General features: G+C 36.9%; 1 protein-coding gene across 3 annotated transcripts in view; it reads right to left on the bottom strand.

Annotated features, from left to right (window-relative positions):
* Positions 1-17,846, bottom strand: part of SUZ12 (SUZ12 polycomb repressive complex 2 subunit) — a 50,695-nt gene extending 32,849 nt beyond the window's left edge. Inside the window, exons 1-6 of one of the 3 annotated variants that reach the window (XM_071210483.1) lie at positions 17,688-17,846; positions 17,338-17,395; positions 15,042-15,088; positions 14,892-14,956; positions 10,872-10,940; positions 1,005-1,054 (exon numbers count right to left, since the gene is read on the bottom strand). In XM_071210483.1, the coding sequence (XP_071066584.1) occupies positions 1,005-1,054; positions 10,872-10,940; positions 14,892-14,956; positions 15,042-15,088; positions 17,338-17,386 (280 nt within the window). In that variant the 5' untranslated portion in view covers positions 17,387-17,395; positions 17,688-17,846. Of the gene's footprint in view, positions 1-1,004; positions 1,055-10,871; positions 10,941-14,891; positions 14,957-15,041; positions 15,089-17,337 lie in introns of all 3 variants that reach the window. The other 2 variants (XM_058283843.2, XM_058283844.2) reach the window with 2 other exon arrangements.
* Between the last annotated feature and the right edge of the window lie 1,105 nt (positions 17,847-18,951).

The following is an 18,951-nucleotide window of genomic DNA, read 5'->3' as shown; positions in this document are numbered from 1 at the left end:
ATTTATATCGCTGTTAATAAGATTAGATTTCAAATTTCTTTAAAAATCTGACCAGTGAGTGATAAAGCTATTCTAATACAAATCATTTCGTTTCCTATTAAACTTTGTTTCCATCTGAAAAATAACAAAAATGACCAATTTGACATGCTCCTTTATAAAGGTTTTATTTCAATGCTTAAGCAGAAAAGGTCCTATTCAGGAGAATCTTCATCTCTTCTAGATTCTAAGACAATTAAGATTTTCATCATGATCCTTTCTAAGTTAAAGTTCAAAAAATAATTGGAAACCAAAAAGGTAAAATCCAAGGAATTTAATTTTATAAAAAGATTTCCATCATCTTCTACTTGTTTATGATCTCCAAAAATTATGCCTATGAGCTGGGTATGGTAACTAACGTTTGTTATATGGTTTTTTCTCTATTAATAGAACACTTGAAAAAGTGTGGTTTAGAGAAAAGAGCTAGAATCTTATCTATTTAGATATAAGCTAGATGAAGCTAACATTTATCTTCAAGAATGATCACACATATCGATAACTATCCTTGATATAACAATTTCTAAGTCTACTTAATAATAAATAGCAGAGAAGCAATAAAGAAACCTGTCTACAAACACCATTTTACAAACATGATATACAAGGAATATCTATAATTTTTACAAGCCTTTATTTAAAACAGTTTCTTAAAAGTTTGTTCCTTTGCAGATTCCAAAGCTCTACCAAAAATCTGCAAAATCTGAGTTTTTGTAGGAACCAAGAGTATTTTAAACAGACTGTCAAAATGTTTCCATACACACTAAAATTTAAGAACCCCTATTTTTAAAGTTTAAAGAGTTGCAAGTTAGATCCCCTCACTGACCACATATAGTAACAAATTGTTGAAGTCAACTAAAGAGAAATTAACTTATCAGAATGAACATCTTTTCCTATGAATTTTATGAATTCATACACAAAATTTTTATTTAGTCATTTCTGTTAGAATGCCAAATTGCTTTTAAAGTACATACCATTTTTATGGAAGAAACCAGTAAACGTAAGCTGCAGATGAGCTGACAAGCTAAACAAAGCAAACAAAAATTTTACTTTAATGTTTTGCAATAAAACAATTAACACTGAAATAAAGCTACTTAAATTAATTTATCAATATTTTATTTTTTCCTCCTTAACTTGCAGTTCAGGCCCATGTGTTTCCTGTTAATTCTGACATCCAAAATAGACTGATTTTTTAAAAAAAGAAAAGACAAAATAAAATTCAGCCTACAAAATTAAACCAAATCACAATGATACCAAAGGATAAGGTAGGAAAAAGAATAACAACAAAAAAAACAGAACACACACACGAGGAAACAGGGACAGGACTCTTTTCCTACAGTCAAAAGAAAAGTTTTATAAGGGTAGCTGAATCCATGCAAGTGTTTGTTTCAATATTTTAAAGTTACGGATAGTCAACCTTCCTAATAAATGATGCACAACCATCACTTTCTACCTCAGTTAGTGGTGAAATACACAAATACATAATTACAATTGAACTATAGATTCCTAATTTATTGATTCTACTTAACATATTTTCACTTTTAGCGTTAGTAGCAATGGGAAAGGTGAAGATAAGCAGGAAATACGTGATGTTTCTGTTCTGAAAAATATCTACTCTAATACCGGAAAGGTTATTAAAATTGGACAAAATAAATAGAAATAACAATATCAGTAGGCTTTTGTAGTATCTTTAAGTTTCAAGAGAGTAATATATTTGATCTGGAGCCTTTAACTTTCCAGAGTATAGTTTCTGTGGTATGAAGCTGACAGATAACAGATTACAAAGGGCAACAGAGAACAGATGGTGGGGAAATGGAAGCAGTACTGATTGCTTACTCAAGAAATTTACTAGTGGAAAGACAGAAAGGAAATAGTGGTTAAAGACCAATAAGCGTCAAAGGTATATATGTACTTTTAAAAAAATGATAGTGACAATCTAGACATTTTTACAATCAGAGGGGAAGAGTCACAGAAAGATATTGAGGCAAGAGTGTTAAATGCCTGAAAATTAGGATATATTAGAGAGGATGGTCTTGTAATTTTGCCCAAGACTCCTCTTTAACTGAGATAAAAGAACTAAGAGGCAAGTGAGATACTGCAAAGGAAGATGCAAGGACGTCTCTAATTTCTTAGTGAAATAAGCCATGAAACTGCTAAAACAAATACAGGTTGGGAGTCATGAAGGCATTTCTGGAAGAGTACTTAGTATGCTAGGATTTTGCTTTGAGGTAACAAGGGCTGGGGATTGAATCCAGGACCTCATATGCCAGGAGTCAGTGCTCAACCCCGGGCCACATCAATTCCCCTGAGTTGATTTTTTTCATTGTTTTGCCTTTATATTTTTAGGAGGCCTGGGGAACCAAACCCTAGACCTCCCAGACCTCAACCACTCCACCCACATCCACTCTCCATATGCTAGGATATTAGCAGCAGATGAAAGAACAGTATATGGATCAAAGCAAAGTTAAAATGCATCAATGAGGGGAAAACAAATATCAATGAAAAGAGGAATGATATACAATGGGATTCATGAAAACAGGTAATTTATATGTTACAATAATTTTACATTACTCACTTTCTGATATGAATCAAATACATTTTAAAAGTACATCCAGGATAGGAGTTGGTGGGAGGAGGAAGAGCAGACTATAAAAAGGATATTCTGGGTTTTTGTTTTTGTTTTATCTTTAAATTTCTCTTTCCCTCCCCTCCTCCCCCTGCCCCCACCAGCTGTCTGCTCTCTCTGTCCATTTGCTGTGTGTTTTCCTGCGTTCACTTGTATTCTTGCCATTGGCATCTGAAATCTGTGTCTAGTTTTGTTGCGTCTTCGTGCTGCATCAGCTCTGTGTGCGCGGCACCATTCCTGGGCAGGCTGAACTTTTTTCGTGCTGGGCAGCTCTCCTCACACGGCACACTCCTTGCGCATGGGGCTGCCCTACCCAGGGGACACCCCTGCATGGCAGGGCACTCCTTGTGAGCGTTAGCACTGCACATGGGCCAGCTCACCACACCGATCAGGAGGCCCTGGGTTTGAACCCTGGACCTTCCACATGGTAAGCGGACACGCTATCCATTGGGCCAAATCCACTTCCCTATTTTGGGGTTCTTTATCTTGATTATTGTGATGGTTACCTGACCGTTTGAGTTTCCTGAAACTCAAAACTCTATACCAAAATGAGTGAATTTAACTATGTAAATCATGTCCCCAATTAAAAAAATGTACGTTAGGGGGACTGAATGCAAAGAGGCACAAAGGAATTTTTCAAGGTATAGATAAGCTCAGTACCTTAACGCTAATAACTACACAAGCGTATACATTTGTCAAAACACACACTATATACTTAAGACGGATGCATTTTATTGTATGTTAATTTATACTCAAAGTTGGTTCTTATAAAGGAACATCGGCTATCTGAAAAACCTACATGCCATTTTAATAGAGAGCTAGCATTGTTCTATAAAAAAGTTGCATAAATGTCACTTTACAAAGCAGAATTAGCTAAAATCCAAAGCCTAACTAAATGGCAAAGAGGACTGACTATTCCACAATTTCCACAGGTTAGAAGATAATCTATTGTCACCGACAATCTATCCTATTCTTAGTTGCTCCAATTAAACTTACATACTAAGGCCAAGTTTTTCTTAAAACACCTTTTTACACATATTATTCATTTCTCCAAATTTTCTACAAGTCCGCACTGTCAAATGATACATGCTTTCTAAAATATGGCTCCCAATTCTTTTCTCCACTACAGTCTTCCATAGATAAATAGAATGGTAAAATACAGACATAAAACCTGAGTTTGAATTCTGGCTCTGGTCATTAGCTATGACCTTATATCTATAAAATATGGCTATAATACCTTTTCGAAACTGTGAAGTTTGCATAAAATAATAAAGTATGCAGCAAAGTATTCTCACCTCTTCTACAAAGACCCCAACCATCCCAGAGCTTAATGACTGCTTTTTACATTATAAGCCCTTGTATTTGCCACTTCACTGTCACAATTTTTTCATACACATTGTCTCTCAACAACTGAGATCTAGATCTATATGGTACAGTAGTCTCAACTACTAAATTGGTGTCCCTAACAAGTAGCCATGTCTTGCAGAAAAAAAGACAAAAAAATGCTTTTCAAAAGGATAATGATGTCTACATAAAAGTAATAAACTCTTTAACGTCAAGAATGATGACCCATTATACTATAGACCATATAATATTTATATTTTTATGGGAAACCTGATTCTAAATTCCAACTCTGAAATGCCAAAAACATCATCTACCCCAGAAAATATATTAAATCAGTTTCTCAAAATATGGCCTGTAGATTGATAACTTTAGGCAAACTGTTTCCATTCACAAGATAGGAAATTGAGACTAAGACTTTGGAAATTTTATAGCAATTTAACAGTGTCATACATCCAACACTGTGATCAGTATTTACAAAAGTATCGATCTAAAAAGGACTGAAAATTAAAATCAAAAAGCATGGTCCTCTACTACAGATGGTCTGAGAAAGCCTGGTTTAAATGGTACATTTTCTCTTAAATCAGGTATTCTACACATTCAGTCATCATTGTTTCTTTGAGAAGAGGAATTCTAAAATTCAATTAACCAACTTAAAAAGTAACTTTGGAAAATTAAAAAGTAAAGGAAAAAAAAAACCATGGTAATTTTGGGGACGTGGTTTGCTTTACACAAATCCAAAATCTCACCTACCAAAAAGTAAACACTTTGACATGCACTGAGAATAAAGTGTAATAATGAGGCCCAACTGACCCCTTCCATAGGTGGCTTCAATCAGGGAAAAAAGGAAACGTTTTCTTTCCCTTCCTGATTCACCTTCTTCCCTCTCTTGTGACTACTGTATCCACATCTTAAATGGTTAACTGGATCAAAGAAGGGAAGGAAAAGAAACACAGAAGGATGGTCAGGCCTAGTTGAGGCTCCACAAGATCCACCTTAGAATGATTAGGATAAGATACCAGATAGGGATCCAGTTCATCTACCTGATGTGTTTTCTGTTCCTATCTTTTCAGGAAGCAACAGAGTAATAGGAAACTCAGTGGGGAATTTGAAATTTTGAGATACTATATTCTAAGCAAAAACATTGGCAGTTTTAAGACAGTCCGCAGAGTGAGGTTAAGTAAATTCGTGACTAACATTTTTAAACAAAATTCACATAGGAGCCTCAGATTTTAAGAATAACAGATCCCAGTGAGGGACCAGAGTTTTTATGATGGAAAGAAACCAAGATTAGTGCCTTTAAATTTGTACACATTAATCTCATAATAGCAGGTATAAGATTTTAAGATCATGCCTATATTATCTCAAAACAGGACATGTTTAATAAGTTATATGGCATCTACAGTAGATGTCAACTACTAAACTTTTCTTACATGTTTTATCCTGTGATATATAAAGGAATTATTACAAACCCAAAGATTATATAAGAAGGAAAATTAAAAAAAAAAAACTGTTCTTGAACACTATGGTTTTAAGCATCAGATATACTCAGTGGCAAATGGTAAGACAGCTTCAGGAATAAGTATTAAAAAAAGAAAATTGGGGGAAACGGACTTTGGCCCAGTGGTTAGGGCGTCCGTCTACCATATGGGAGGTCCGCGGTTCAAACCCCGGGCCTCCTTGACCTGTGTGGAGATGGCCATGCGCAGCGCTGATGCGCGCAAGGAGTGCCGTGCCACGCAAGGGTGTCCCCCGCGTGGGGCAAGGAGTGCGCCCGTGAGGAAAGCCGCCCAGCGTGAAAAGAAAGAGCAGCCTGCCCAGGAATGGCGCCGCCCACACTTCCCGTGCCGCTGACGACAACAGAAGCGGACAAAGAAACAAGACGCAGCAAATAGACACCAAGAACAGACAACCAGGGGAGGGGGGAAATTAAATAAATAAATAAATCTTTAAAAAAAGAAAAAAAAAAAAGAAAATTGGGAAGCTGACTTGGCCCAGTGGATAGGGCATCTGCCTACCACATGGGAGGTCCACACTTCAAACCCCGGGCCTCCTTGACCTGTGTGGAGCTGGCCCATGAGCAGTGCTGATGCGCACAAGGAGAGCCCTGCCATGCAGGGGTGTCCCCCACGTAGGGGAGCCCCATGTGCAAGGAGTGCGCCCCGTAAGGAGAGTCACCCAGCGCAAAAGGAAGTGCAGCCTGCCCAGGAATGGTGCCGCACATACGGAAAGCTGACACAACAAGACGACACAACAAAAAGAAACACAGATTCCCGGTGCCGCTGATAAGGATAGAAGCAGTCACAGAAGAACACACAGCGAATAGACACAGAGAGCGGACAACTGCGGGGGGGGGGGATAAATAAAAAATAAATCTTATAAGAAAATTATGGTCCAGTTTCTGAAAAAGGAACTAAATGTCAAGAGTAGAAAGATGCCAACTGCAAAATAACTTCAAAACTTATATCCAAGACTGAATAGTTGGGGGAAAAAAAGGAGGAGGAAGACAATCAGGTCTTACTAATGTAGAAAAGACATACGACCAACTTAAGCAGCCTGAAGTTCGAAAGAGCACAACTGAATCCACAAAAAAGGAGGATAGGGAAACCCCATTAATGGAATATTTCTGGGAAGCAGATTTGGCTCAACAGATAGAGTGTTCAAACCCAGGACCTCCTGACCCATGCAGTGAGCTGGCCCAAACACAGTAATGATGCACACAAGGAGTGCAATGCCACGCAGGGGTGTCCCCAGCGTAGGGGAGCCCCATGGGCAAGGAGTGTGCCCCGTGCGAAAAGAGTGCAGCCTGCCCAGATTGGCACTGCATACACGGAGAGCTGATGCAGCAAGATGACGCAACAAAAAGATACACAGATTCCTGGTGCCGCTGACAAGAATACAAGCGGACACAGAACACACAGAGAATGGACACAGAGAGCAGACAACAGGGGGGAGAGAAATTTTTTAAAATCTTAAAAAAAAAACCTTTAAGAAAAAAAAGGTAATACTTCTATTTAAAGTAACTTACTAGATTTATTAGGATAAAGACCAACATTCTTAAACAGTCTACAGGGCCCTGCAAAATCTAGCCATGGTCTTCTGCTCCAGCCTCATCTCATGACACTCTCCCCAGACTTTCTCTAGTTAATTATCTTGGCCTCTTTTTAAGAGAGTTCCTTAAATGACAATAAATTTTCTTTACCTAGAACCACCTGCCTGCTCACCCTTCTCTTGCCATTTTACTCCTATATTCACCTTGCAAATCTCAAATCATTTACTCAGGGAAGCTTTCCCTGACCTATTCCTATTCCCAAATCCAAAACCTCAAACAAGAGCTAGTTCTGCTTTATATATACTCACCATTTCCCTAAGCTTTTCTTTCACAGCATTTACTTTATATTATATATTATAATTATGTATTTTTTCTAACTAAAATTAAACTCTTTGTACACAGGGGTCTTCATCTGTTTTGTTCAATATACATATTCCAGGGCTTAGTAGAGTGCCTAGGACCTGATAAAATAAGGAAATGGGAGTCCATACAAGGTCCAGATCTTGTATGATACAAAAGATGTTTATAATGTAGGGGGAAAAAAAATCACAAAAGATACATTCACTCTGTCAAACTACTAAGAACACAGGCTTGAAAATATCCCTACCAAAGTTCTAGTTTAGGTATCTTTGGAACAGACTTCTCCAGCTACTAACAGTAGACCAAGAATGGAAGAGGAGTAAGAGGAGGAAAGAATAGAAATTGTGCTCCTCATGTGGCCCCAGGAACACTTTTGGCGGGAATTCCCAATTTGGAAATCTTTTCCTGATGCATTTCTATCAGTGGAGATGTACTAGAAGTCAGGAGTTATGAGTAGAGAACCTTAAAATTGGTAGGACTGATAGCACAAGAAACCCTCGTGATCTTGCTAGGTTGGAAAACTACAGAAAAGCAAGAGATCTGTTTTATAAGCCATACTCCACAATAAATTCAAACTGGAGTATCAGGAACAAAAGCTTGAAAGGATATAAGGCACTATACCAGACATTCTAGAGAGAAAATAAAGATGTTTTAAATATATATAATCACACCAAAATGGCAACAACAGACATCAGGAAAAATCTGGGACAAGTGGTGATACCACTATAAATATCTAAAATTTGCTAATTGCTTAGAAACTTTCTGAAGCTACTCTTTAAGAAAAGAAACAATGTACATAGATGGTAGGTTTTATTCTTGAGTTTTAAGGATACAAATGACAATTACAGTCATAAATTGTCTGACCTTAAAGAAATAAAAGCTCATGGTCTTCATTTTTCTTTTTTTCTATCAGTTCCTGTCCCTAATTTTCTATAATTATCTGTGACCAGTAAAACAAATGTAGACCTAGATTATAAAATATAAAAGGTCCTAGAATACCAACTTCTTTTGCACAGTATAATGTTATGAATTTGGCTTAGTTTGTAGTCACTAAAAGTGTTATTTTTAATTCTGAAGCACCTGGGCCAGGAATTAAATCCTGGACCTCTTATGTGGGAAGTTGGTGCTCAACCACTGAGTCACATGGACTCCCCAAAATGTTATATTTTTGACATTCAGTTGTTCTAACTTTTAGGCTATAACAATATTTTTTATATTTCTTGATATTCCCCAGGAAATGTGAGGAATGAAATATACTGGGCTTGGGAGTTGAAAAATTACAACTTTGGAAGTGCTGAAAGAACATGAATTATAGTGGGAGACTCCCAGACTATAGCTGTAGAACAAATCCATGATCTAATCAAACTGAATGAGATCCCTATGTCTGAAATGATACAGAATAAGAATGTAGGAAAGGAATAATGCCTTTGTACATGATTTGGAATTCTAGTTTCTACTAGTTAATGCCTTGTTCTCCCTTAAAACATTTAACAAAATTTACAAGCAAAGTTTTACAGTGTTGCAATATATATTGGTGTCTAGGGTACTTCTTATGACCCTGTGTGATAAGTTTAGTAGAATAATATGATTAAACCTAATTTGAGATGAGAAATATATTGCAATATCTTAATAATACAGCATCTTGGAATAAACTTAAAATGAAGCAATTTCCCAGTTCATTTTAGTGCCTCTCAAAGCCAATACTGAGATATCCACAAAATATCTTAGGGCATTAAAATGGCCAATTCACTGGTCCCAGATACACCCTAAGGATTGAAAAAGTTGCCTTCCAAAATTACCAGAAGGAATTTTATATAACCCTCTGATGTGTCTATGAGTTAGTTAACAATACTATAGTACTGGCCTACCTACTGACACTGGTTTAAAAATATATATTTTTTCCAGAATAATTTTCCAGAAGGAACTAAATAGTATAACCTATTCACCTCACAACGCATACTATGAGACAAAAGCTCTATATTTATCAAAGCCAATGTCACGATGAGATAGTAATAGGGTTTAGCAGTGAAAGGTAGAACCTTGTTAGGGAAGATGAAGAAAAGTGTCAAATTTTTTTTTCTTCTTGGTTCATTCATCCTTCTCATTTGGACCCAAAAGAGCCTGGAGGGCAAACTAGTAAGACCGTCAGAAGAAAAGAAGCAGGAAAGAACCAGATCAGGTTCTCATTAGTCTATACCTTAAGTTAAAAAAGGCCTGGAAGATCCCATGAGCTCTGTTCAGGATAGGTGACCAAACAATCACCTGGAATAGAAATTCAAGCATAGAATAGAATGTGCAACCACTGAGAGTATTCTGTCTTAACTTGTAAGGTTCTTCTTGGGCAGATATAGATAAGACTAGATAAAGACTTGGGATCTCAGCTTCTAAAATGGACTGTAACACAGCTTATTTATAGGTTGGGAACTGCCTGGACATGGAAATACAAATTATACTTTGGTCCTACAAATTGTGAGACAGAAAATAAGAAGTGAGATCTTGCAAAATCCCTTAATTCAAAAGTCAAACTTAAAAGGACTGCCAAAATGAAATTTTATTAAGTCACTAAATCACTAAAACAATCAGAAACCATAAATGAGACTGCATTAGACCAGTAGATATCCTAATCTAAATTGGTAATGTGATTAAAAACTTCGAGAAAGAAAAATACATTTTGGCCAATTTTTCCTACTCCAATTTAAAAAAATCTAGTATTTTTGGTTTTCCATAAAAAATAGTCAATGAATGAACATAAATATAGTCAATGAATGAACAAATATCACCCAAGTTCCTGTTTTTCTTTAGTATTCAAAGTTCTCTAGTATCAAAGAATAAATGGAAACACAGTGTCCAGAGTAGGCAGATTATTTGGATAGTCATAATATTTAGGATTTGGTTTCAGGTATCACACTTGAAAACAGACAATAAGTAGATTCTATCCAAAAGGGGACTATCATGTAAGGAAACATTCTTTAAATACAAAATCTGGGCACATTTTGCTTTAAAGATTCATCTGACGAAAAGGACAAGATGGATTAAAAAAAGAGAGCCTCTCTGATATTTGAAGATGATTACTTAGAAGAGATGTAATATTGTGAAGCACCTACCACAGCACCTAGTGAGTCTCCTTCCCTCCTTAAATGAGGCTGTAGGATTAAGACCAACTGCAGAAGTTACAAAGATTCAAAATGTAAGAAACTGGTAATAGAGATAAACAATGAAAACTGCCTTACAAAACAGTAAGTTATCCACCATTGGAGGCTTCAAGCTGAGGGTTAAAGACTCTCTGCCAGTGATGCTATAGAAGGAATTCCTGATTCATGTATGAGTTTGGACCAAATGACCTCTAACGTTCCTTCTAACTCCTTATGGTATCAACGTGATCACCAGGGAAATGATCACTACAATTTTTCCTCTTTCCTCAAGTATTATCACTTAATGTAAACTAATAGGTTATCATCTTACCTATGAGATTCTTGCTCTCCTTTCATTTTCTCTACTTTTGATAACATATCATCAACTTTAAATGTTTTCCTGGAAGAAACAGATAAAAAAAATAATCACTTCTCAACTGGGAAAAACAAACAAATTATACTTTATTGTCACTATAATAGGCAAGATGGTAATTTGATTTTGATTTTTAGTTAAGATAAATTATGGATGATTAGCCACAACAATGAGTACTTTTTGAGGAAGTGTGTGTTATAATATAGGAGCTAAGCTTTCAAGGCCCATCTAAAAGGCTAACTTTTTCATGAAACCTTTTATAATTATTTCTAACCCAGAGTGATTTCTCCTTACCCATGACACGTGGTTAATATTTTGACAGTCTCCTGCATAAGAAAACTTGTATAAATATTTTATTTTTCTTACTAGATTATAAGCTCCTAAAAGCCAGAGATTGCTTTTCTTCAAAAAACCAAGTAGTGGCTGGCATAGTACTTTATACTTGGTAGGCATTCAAGCATCTGTCAAACTAAGCCAAACAAATGCAAATTATGTATATTTTGAAAGTCATACTTCTATAAGTAACCTGAAAGATATGTACTGATACCAAAATATAAAAATGGATATTCTACAAAACATATCTGAAGTTCATAAGACAACCTCAAAGATTATTAGCAAAGCCTTAATGTCATATTAAAGAGATGGTTGTCATCAGCATGAAAAGACTTTGAAGTTTAGGGGACATACCCATAAAATCATAATAAAATTATTGGCATTTAATTTGACAAGTTTAAGAGGAAAAAGTAAATTTTTCCATAAAATAGAAACTTAAATTAAGAGTAACCTCCCAGAACAATTAAAGAATTAATGGGTTCTAAAACAAGTCTCATCTTCCTTCTAAAAGTGATCTACTATACGTCTTAGAGATAGAGGCCAAATATCTAGACCCACATATAATCTGTTAAGTGGAAACAAATGTTTCTCTTTATACTAATATATTCTCTCCAAATTTAGGACTTCAGAAACTTAAATTTATTCTGCATTAATTTATTACTTTATAAAGCTTGAAAGCAGACACCAGAAATTACCATTATGCTCATTTCTCAAAAACAGCTATTGTACTCAGTTACTGTAACAAAAAATTGTCAGCAAAGAAACGTTAATGTAAATATACCACAGTAAAATACTGATAGGAGAATTGAAGCAATCTCTATTTTAGATGAGTAAGAATAGCTTTAGAAAAAGCTTCTCTCTGTACCTTTAGAGTTACTGAAAACAATATTAAAGTTTCATCCAGCAGAGCATAATAAGAAGTACTTCATGAAGGATGGCAATATATTTTCAATCTCCACAGATAAGAGAGAAGAGAGAAGAAAAAGGCAGGACTCATCTAGGCTAGTTACAAAGAATTTTTCAATATAAATATGAAAGGTAATTTAGGGAGAGCTGTGAAGTTACTGGAATCTTTTAAGAATAATATGTTTATCTTTATGTAATGATTAAGAAGGAAGAAAGGCAAGAGTATAAATCACAACTATTATAAAGTTGTGCAGAGGTACATAGGAGAATTGAATAATTAACAACTACTTGAAATAGATAAGATCATAAAGGCAACCCAGTATTCCTTAGGAAAAAACAAAACAAACCAGCCACATAAGCAACTACATAAAAATAGTCTCTCCCACAACATCAAGTTTTTTTTTTTCTTTAGAAATATACTGCTACTCTAGCTCAGATTTAACAAGGGAAACAGTTATAAAAGAGCACCAGAAAGAAGAATTTTAAAATCCAAACAATTTGAGGAAATTTTCTTGGGAGGGTTCAGAAACAGCTCACAAGAAATCTAGTAAAATGGATTCAATAAACGATGTCCCTCTCTTCACCTACACTTCTATTTCTAATACTGTGTCAGTACAGAATTTGAATACTTCTATGAAATGAGACTAAAGTACAAGGCCAGTTTAACAAATATACCAGAACAGGTACAACTGAATGTATAATTTCAAAGAAGTGACACGCTTATTTGAACAATGGATATTATATTATTCTAATACTGAAAAAGGAGTCCCAAAAACATTCTGAGCAAAGGCACAGTACTGAATGCAATTTTATAAAAGGAGTTACAAAAACATTTAGAACAGAGACCACAATCACTGCGGTAAATGCCATCTCTCAAAGTCACCAAATACTTTGAAAAGGCAGCACTAATTTGAAGATATACATTGTAGAATAATTTGTTAAAAATTACTTCTATCTTGCACAGAGCAGGCATATAAAAGGACAATTAAATGATTACTATGCACTTTTGTATGGAATTAAACTAAGAGGGATCTATGTATTTCTTGAAAGCAAACTGGTTCAAAACTCCCCAAAGCCATGTTTTTTTAAACTAAAGGATGTTAAGAAAATCAGTTTCTACTATTAAACATTTTAAATTGCCTCTACCCACTGGCAGACACCAGAAATGTAACCCACAATGAAAAAGTCAATTAGTCTAATAAATAGGTAGAAAAATGAACTTAAAATTTACAATGTGTACTTTTTTATGCGATTATGGATTAACTCAAACTTATTTTTAAATAGTTTATTCACTTGTAAGATTAAAATCCAACACCATCCTCTATACAGATAAACTGATCTTCCATATTAAAAACTGTTGAAGAAAAAAGTTTACCACTAATTAACCAAGTTCTTCTCATTTTATAAAATAGATAAGGAGTTGACAAACTATGATCTGTGGGACAAATGCAGCCTGCCACCTGTTTTTGGATAGCCCATAAGGTAAGAATGGTTTTTACAGAAAAACATTTGCAATCATTTGATGATAAAGAACACTAACTCTGAACCCCAATTAAATATTATCTCTATACCCCCTGAAAGAATTCCACCCCCTCACTAGTTGCTTTTTTATTATATAAAATTCTACCCAATTATTATATTTTGAATTTTATCAATAAAAAATTTGTGGATTTTGCTCTTTTTTAATTTATGTTCCTATATTATATCCTCAGTGTTCCCTTCTGGCCCACAAAGTCTAAATTATTTATTATCTGGTCCTTTACAGAAAAAAATCTGCTGTCCCTTAACAGAGATCAAATAATGGGAGTACATAGGTGAAGAGGTGACAAATCTAATTCTATTACCTAATTCATTACTTCCTTCCTACTTATTTAGGCGCTTGGCAAGTTTCACTTATTAAACGCAATACTCTCATTTTAGATTCAGAAAGAATGCCAGAAGACATATAGTTTTAACATTTCAATGCCTGAAAATACATCTAGATAAAACTACAAGGCTCAAATATGTCTTGCTACAGAAAGTGTACTTTTTCTTAGCAACCAGGAGTCCTCCAAGAAGTTTAGTTTCAAAGGCTATTCAGATAGCTTAATGGTTTTTCAAAGCAAGACTATATTATCAAAACTGAATACTTTAAAGAAAGTTTCCTCCTTTAAATTTAAACTTTATCACTTGATATCCTCAAATTACAATCATTAATCTATGACAAGAAACTGGTGTTCCCTATTATTATATATGATTAAGTGCTAAATGTTACAGAACAAAAATAAGCTCTGCCCCAAATCTCTGACTTTAAGACCAGATGATTAAAAAGATCTATTGTTTTTAGAACTCATCCTACCAACTTCAAAAGTATTCATCCTTCAGGAAAATCATCAGAAAGCCATCAACTAAGATAAAACGAGACTTTGTGAACCTATCATTACAGAAGCTAAATCTTTACTGTTCAACATCTAACAAATATTCAGAAATTAAGTGTTAAATAACTAGTGGCACAGGGTAAAAATATAAGTAAGTAAAACCACTTTATTTATTTCACTACTAAATCATTTCTATTAGGAAAGAACTTTGGTAATAAACTGGGATTTATAAAACTGATAATATTAAAAATCACTTTCCAACTAATTCAACGAGTCACTCTTCTACCTCAGTTTTCATATTTAATCTTTTATTAGAAGTAGTACTTTAAAAGAAAACTTTAACATGCTTTGATCAGCTTGAAATAAGATTCATAAAATGTACCTTTTGATGTTTGTTCTGGAGTTTCGATGAGACATATAAGTAAGAGTTCTGTGCAAAAATATTGGCTATAAAAAAAGTTTAAAATATTAAAATTAAATATAGATGAAACCCAAGGAAAAAACATATTGATGAATTTGCTTGATTACTTACTGCTATGAGATTTCGAGTTCGAAGAAATCTATAGATCTGTGTTGGTTCTAGATACAGGGAACAAAATCCAAAAATTATTGAAATTTACTTATCATTTAACCTGTTAGAAATATACACCAACCCAGTCCATGTTAAAATAATATAACTTGATCACCTCTTATGGAAACCATGTACTATTTATATCCTCCCAAATTAGAATGTACATTAATATCAAAATACACAATCTATGGCATACATTCACAAAATTTATCTATGCTAATTTTAAAGTTATGGTTTTCTACAAACTTGTTCTTAAACCTTGCATTTCTAAGGTAGTTATTGTTTAAACTAGTCTGTGCAGAATATAAGAGGCAGTTAAACTAATTTAACTCATTTATTTATAACCCATCTCCTTCCAAAAAGTAGCTGAAATGAGGTAGCTGAATTCAGCAAAAGAACTACTCATTTGACGAAATTTTCCCTTTTTAACTGGTCATTTTAAAAACGTATATAGCAGTCAACCAAAATGGAATCATACAGTTTCCTAGGTGTGTTAAAACAGCTATGTTAAAGTCAGTCAATATTAAAGCGATCTCTTAGAGACACTAAATTTGACTGTAGCTAAAATTCTCAATGACTATTTCTAATTAAATTCAGTTTAAATTCATATTTGCTCAATGTAAATATTACCCCAATATGAAAATACTACCTCAGCATGTTTTTCAGTAATTGACTGATCCCCAAACAGTCTTTTTAAGCTGAGTTTAGTTAAAATTTAATTTGCTACAAAGGACTTAGGGTATAGATGGAAAATATTTTAAATATACCATAACATATAAATGAACTATTAATGTTTTTTTTTTAAACAAAGCAGTATCAAAATGAACTAACCATGAATAGCTGTAACTACATTAAAGCATGTAAACTTCCCAGAAATAATCATATTAAAGAAGCAAGTTGTTTATGACCAGACCTAGCTCTTAGTAACAGCTGACTTCTAGAGGAACTTATCAGAAAGCAGTTAAAACTTTATTGGAGGATTTGTCTTCCGGTAATATTTAGAAATAATTTTTAAAATTTCCACTCAATCTTCAGTTAGTTTAAATTTCAAATGTGGGTCATTTTAGAAAGGGGTACAAATATGTTTGTTGTCACCACTGCCCTTTAGTTCTCCACCATATTTTCATTTAACCCTCCCTAGATTTTTGAAACTAAATTAAGTAAAAATAAGGAGAATGTGAATCTCTCTCTCAAGCAGATTCAATATTCGTTTCAATAAAAACTGAAATTCCTTGTATTAAATTCCAATTAGAATTTCATGAAGCACTTAATGAGAGAGAATGAAGGAACAATGTAATACGGCTTTCCAAGCACAGCTGATACCATGCCCTTAACATATGCCACGGTCAAACTGTAAATAAAGACGTTAGGCAGTAGAGACAAGTTTATTCAAGTTTCTGTAAGGTATTTATATTAAAAATCACACAAATTACACCCAAAAGTAAAAAGGCAAACAATCAGGATATAACATTCATTAAAGAACAGTTAGGATTATTCACAGTCATGCTTTTTAAAAATAAATCCTGTTGTTTGTTTCACAGACACCATGCTCCCTTTTCCAAATAAGTCATAATTTCGCCCTGGAAACAGACCTTAAAAACAGAAATTGACTAAGTAAATGTTCCGGAATTAAAACAAGCACAAGAATTCTGGAGTCGTCTCAAAAGAAATACGATGCTTAAATACTACCCGTCTCAGTCTTTGCATCCATAAAATGGGTCAATAGATTGGAAAGGACGGATTAAAGCATCAAAAAGGTGCCATGTTAATATGCAGTACCAAGTTGGTGCGAAAGCTTTTCAGACTAGTGACAATTTGGTTGGTTTTACTGTACTGGTCTCTTCAAAAGCTTAATTTTGCTCCTCAAAACCTACACCCGAAAGCCTTATACTTCTGGAGTACGAAAGACATGAAAGATAACACGAACAAGTCTTGGGATCTGACTGCATCCTCAGTTCAAAACTGTAATCTCATCTAGAAGGAGCCTGCTCTTAGCGTGGGGCCCATTGCCTAACCTCTTGTGTAAACCTTCGGGGAGCCCAGAACCCACCCCGGACCCCTTCTTACACCTCCCCAAAAGGCCCAACATTTCGGGTCCCCTTAAGCCCCAATTCCTGAAGGAAGTCTATGATTTCTCGTTCCACTCCCAAAATCAAGTCGACTCCCGGAGAGGAACAGGGGCCCAGCAGGGAAGTCCCGTCCCCCTAATGCTGCAATACGTACGTATCCCTGCCCTCAAAGCCTCATACACACTCACTCTCAAAGGCCTGGAGGAAAAGCTCGTGGTCAGCCTGGACGTGCTCCATTTTCGGCTTCTTCACCGGTAACACCGCGGCCCCCGCCGCAGCCGCCGCGGAGGAGGAGGAGGAGGCCGAGTAACTGCCGCCGCCTCCACAGCCCCCGCCGCTGGATTTGCCGCCCGAAGCCGTCGCGGCCGCCACCGCCGCCGCTGAACCCCCGAAGCCGCCTCCCCCGGACCCCGCGCTGGGCCCCGAGCCGCCCCCTCCCCCACCGCCGTGCTTCTGAGGCGCCATCGCGGTTCCTGCCTCCTCCCCCCGCCAGCTACCCGCCGGGCGGCCCCGGAGAGTAAGCGCCTGCAATACCAACCGCTCGCCCCAGCAGGCTCCGGCGGACCGAGGGGGGAAGGAGGAGTGAGGGGAGGAGAGGGGAAGGGAAGGGAGGAGGAGAGGAGGGAAGGAGGGAGGAAAAAAAAAGTGTCTCCTCCTCAGAGCCCCGCTCCACTCGGGAGGCCGCTCACCCTACCCTGGCCTCGCTCCGCCCACTTCCCCGCCCGGCATTCTGATTGGCCGACGGGAGAGCGCGCCGCCCGGCCGCCCAGCCCGTTGGCCCTTGGATTCCCCCGTCAGTCACGCGGAGGCGCTTCTCGCGGAGGCTTGGCTTGGTTGGCCCGTGCGCGCTGCCGATCGCGGGCCCGGCCGCTTCTTTGAACTGAATTCGCGGGAAAATTAGGGGTCGGAGCGGCCTTCCTACTGGCCCCGGTGCATTGTGGGGAGAGAGGGACCCAGTGAGCCGCTTAGGGAGCGGTTTTTAGCCCTCTTCGCTTCGTCAGTCACCGCCCCCAGGGGGGTACAGGACCCCTGAAGAGAGGCGGACCCCTGAAGAGAGGCGGGCCTCTAAGGGACTGGAGACGAGGGGCCTGTTACATGAACTGAGATCGATCCATTACTGCTCCTCAAGTCTCTGACTTCACAGGAACGTGCCTGCCTTGGGGCTAGTGTGCCCATGGTAGGGGTCGCTTCTCATCTAAGGGGCCCCCAGGGCGGGGGTCTCCTTCCCTGTCCCCAAGTCACCACGAGTCTAAAACCACCCATGGCTGAATCTCACCCATCAAACCCCTTGAGAGGACTAGGGTCATCCAGGGGTTGAGGATGTTGCCCTACCACGCGACTGTGCTCCATCAAAGGGAGCGATTTATATTTTCGCAGGAATTTCCTATAAAAATGAGGAAAACGATTTCTTGTCGGTTCTGTGAAGCTTCTGCATCGTTCAGAGAGGCAGTAGCTTCTCAACATGATGGAAGCAAACTCTAAATAATATGACCCTCACCCTTCCCTGACACCCCAGGAGTGGTCAGAGGGATAAATGTCTATTTCTTAGATAGAAGTACATTCCCCCTTCTTGAGAAGTTATTCATTTTACTCTCAAACAGGGAATCAGCTTTGAGGGGAGCTTGCCTAAAAAGATAATGCATAGGCCCGGTTCAGTTTTCTGGTACAGACTTGCTAATACTCTTAAAAGATTTGAATTTCAGGTTGGACAAAACGATTTCTTAAGGTGACCTTCCAATACAAATCCTGTGATCGTATATTACTTTAAAATGAAACATTATCTTCAAAATTCCACAAAGAAC

The sequence above is a fragment of the Dasypus novemcinctus genome, chromosome 21, assembly GCF_030445035.2.
Source record: "Dasypus novemcinctus isolate mDasNov1 chromosome 21, mDasNov1.1.hap2, whole genome shotgun sequence".
In the NCBI taxonomy this organism is placed as follows: Eukaryota; Metazoa; Chordata; class Mammalia; order Cingulata; family Dasypodidae; genus Dasypus; species Dasypus novemcinctus.
This window is presented reverse-complemented; position numbering and strand designations above follow the sequence as displayed.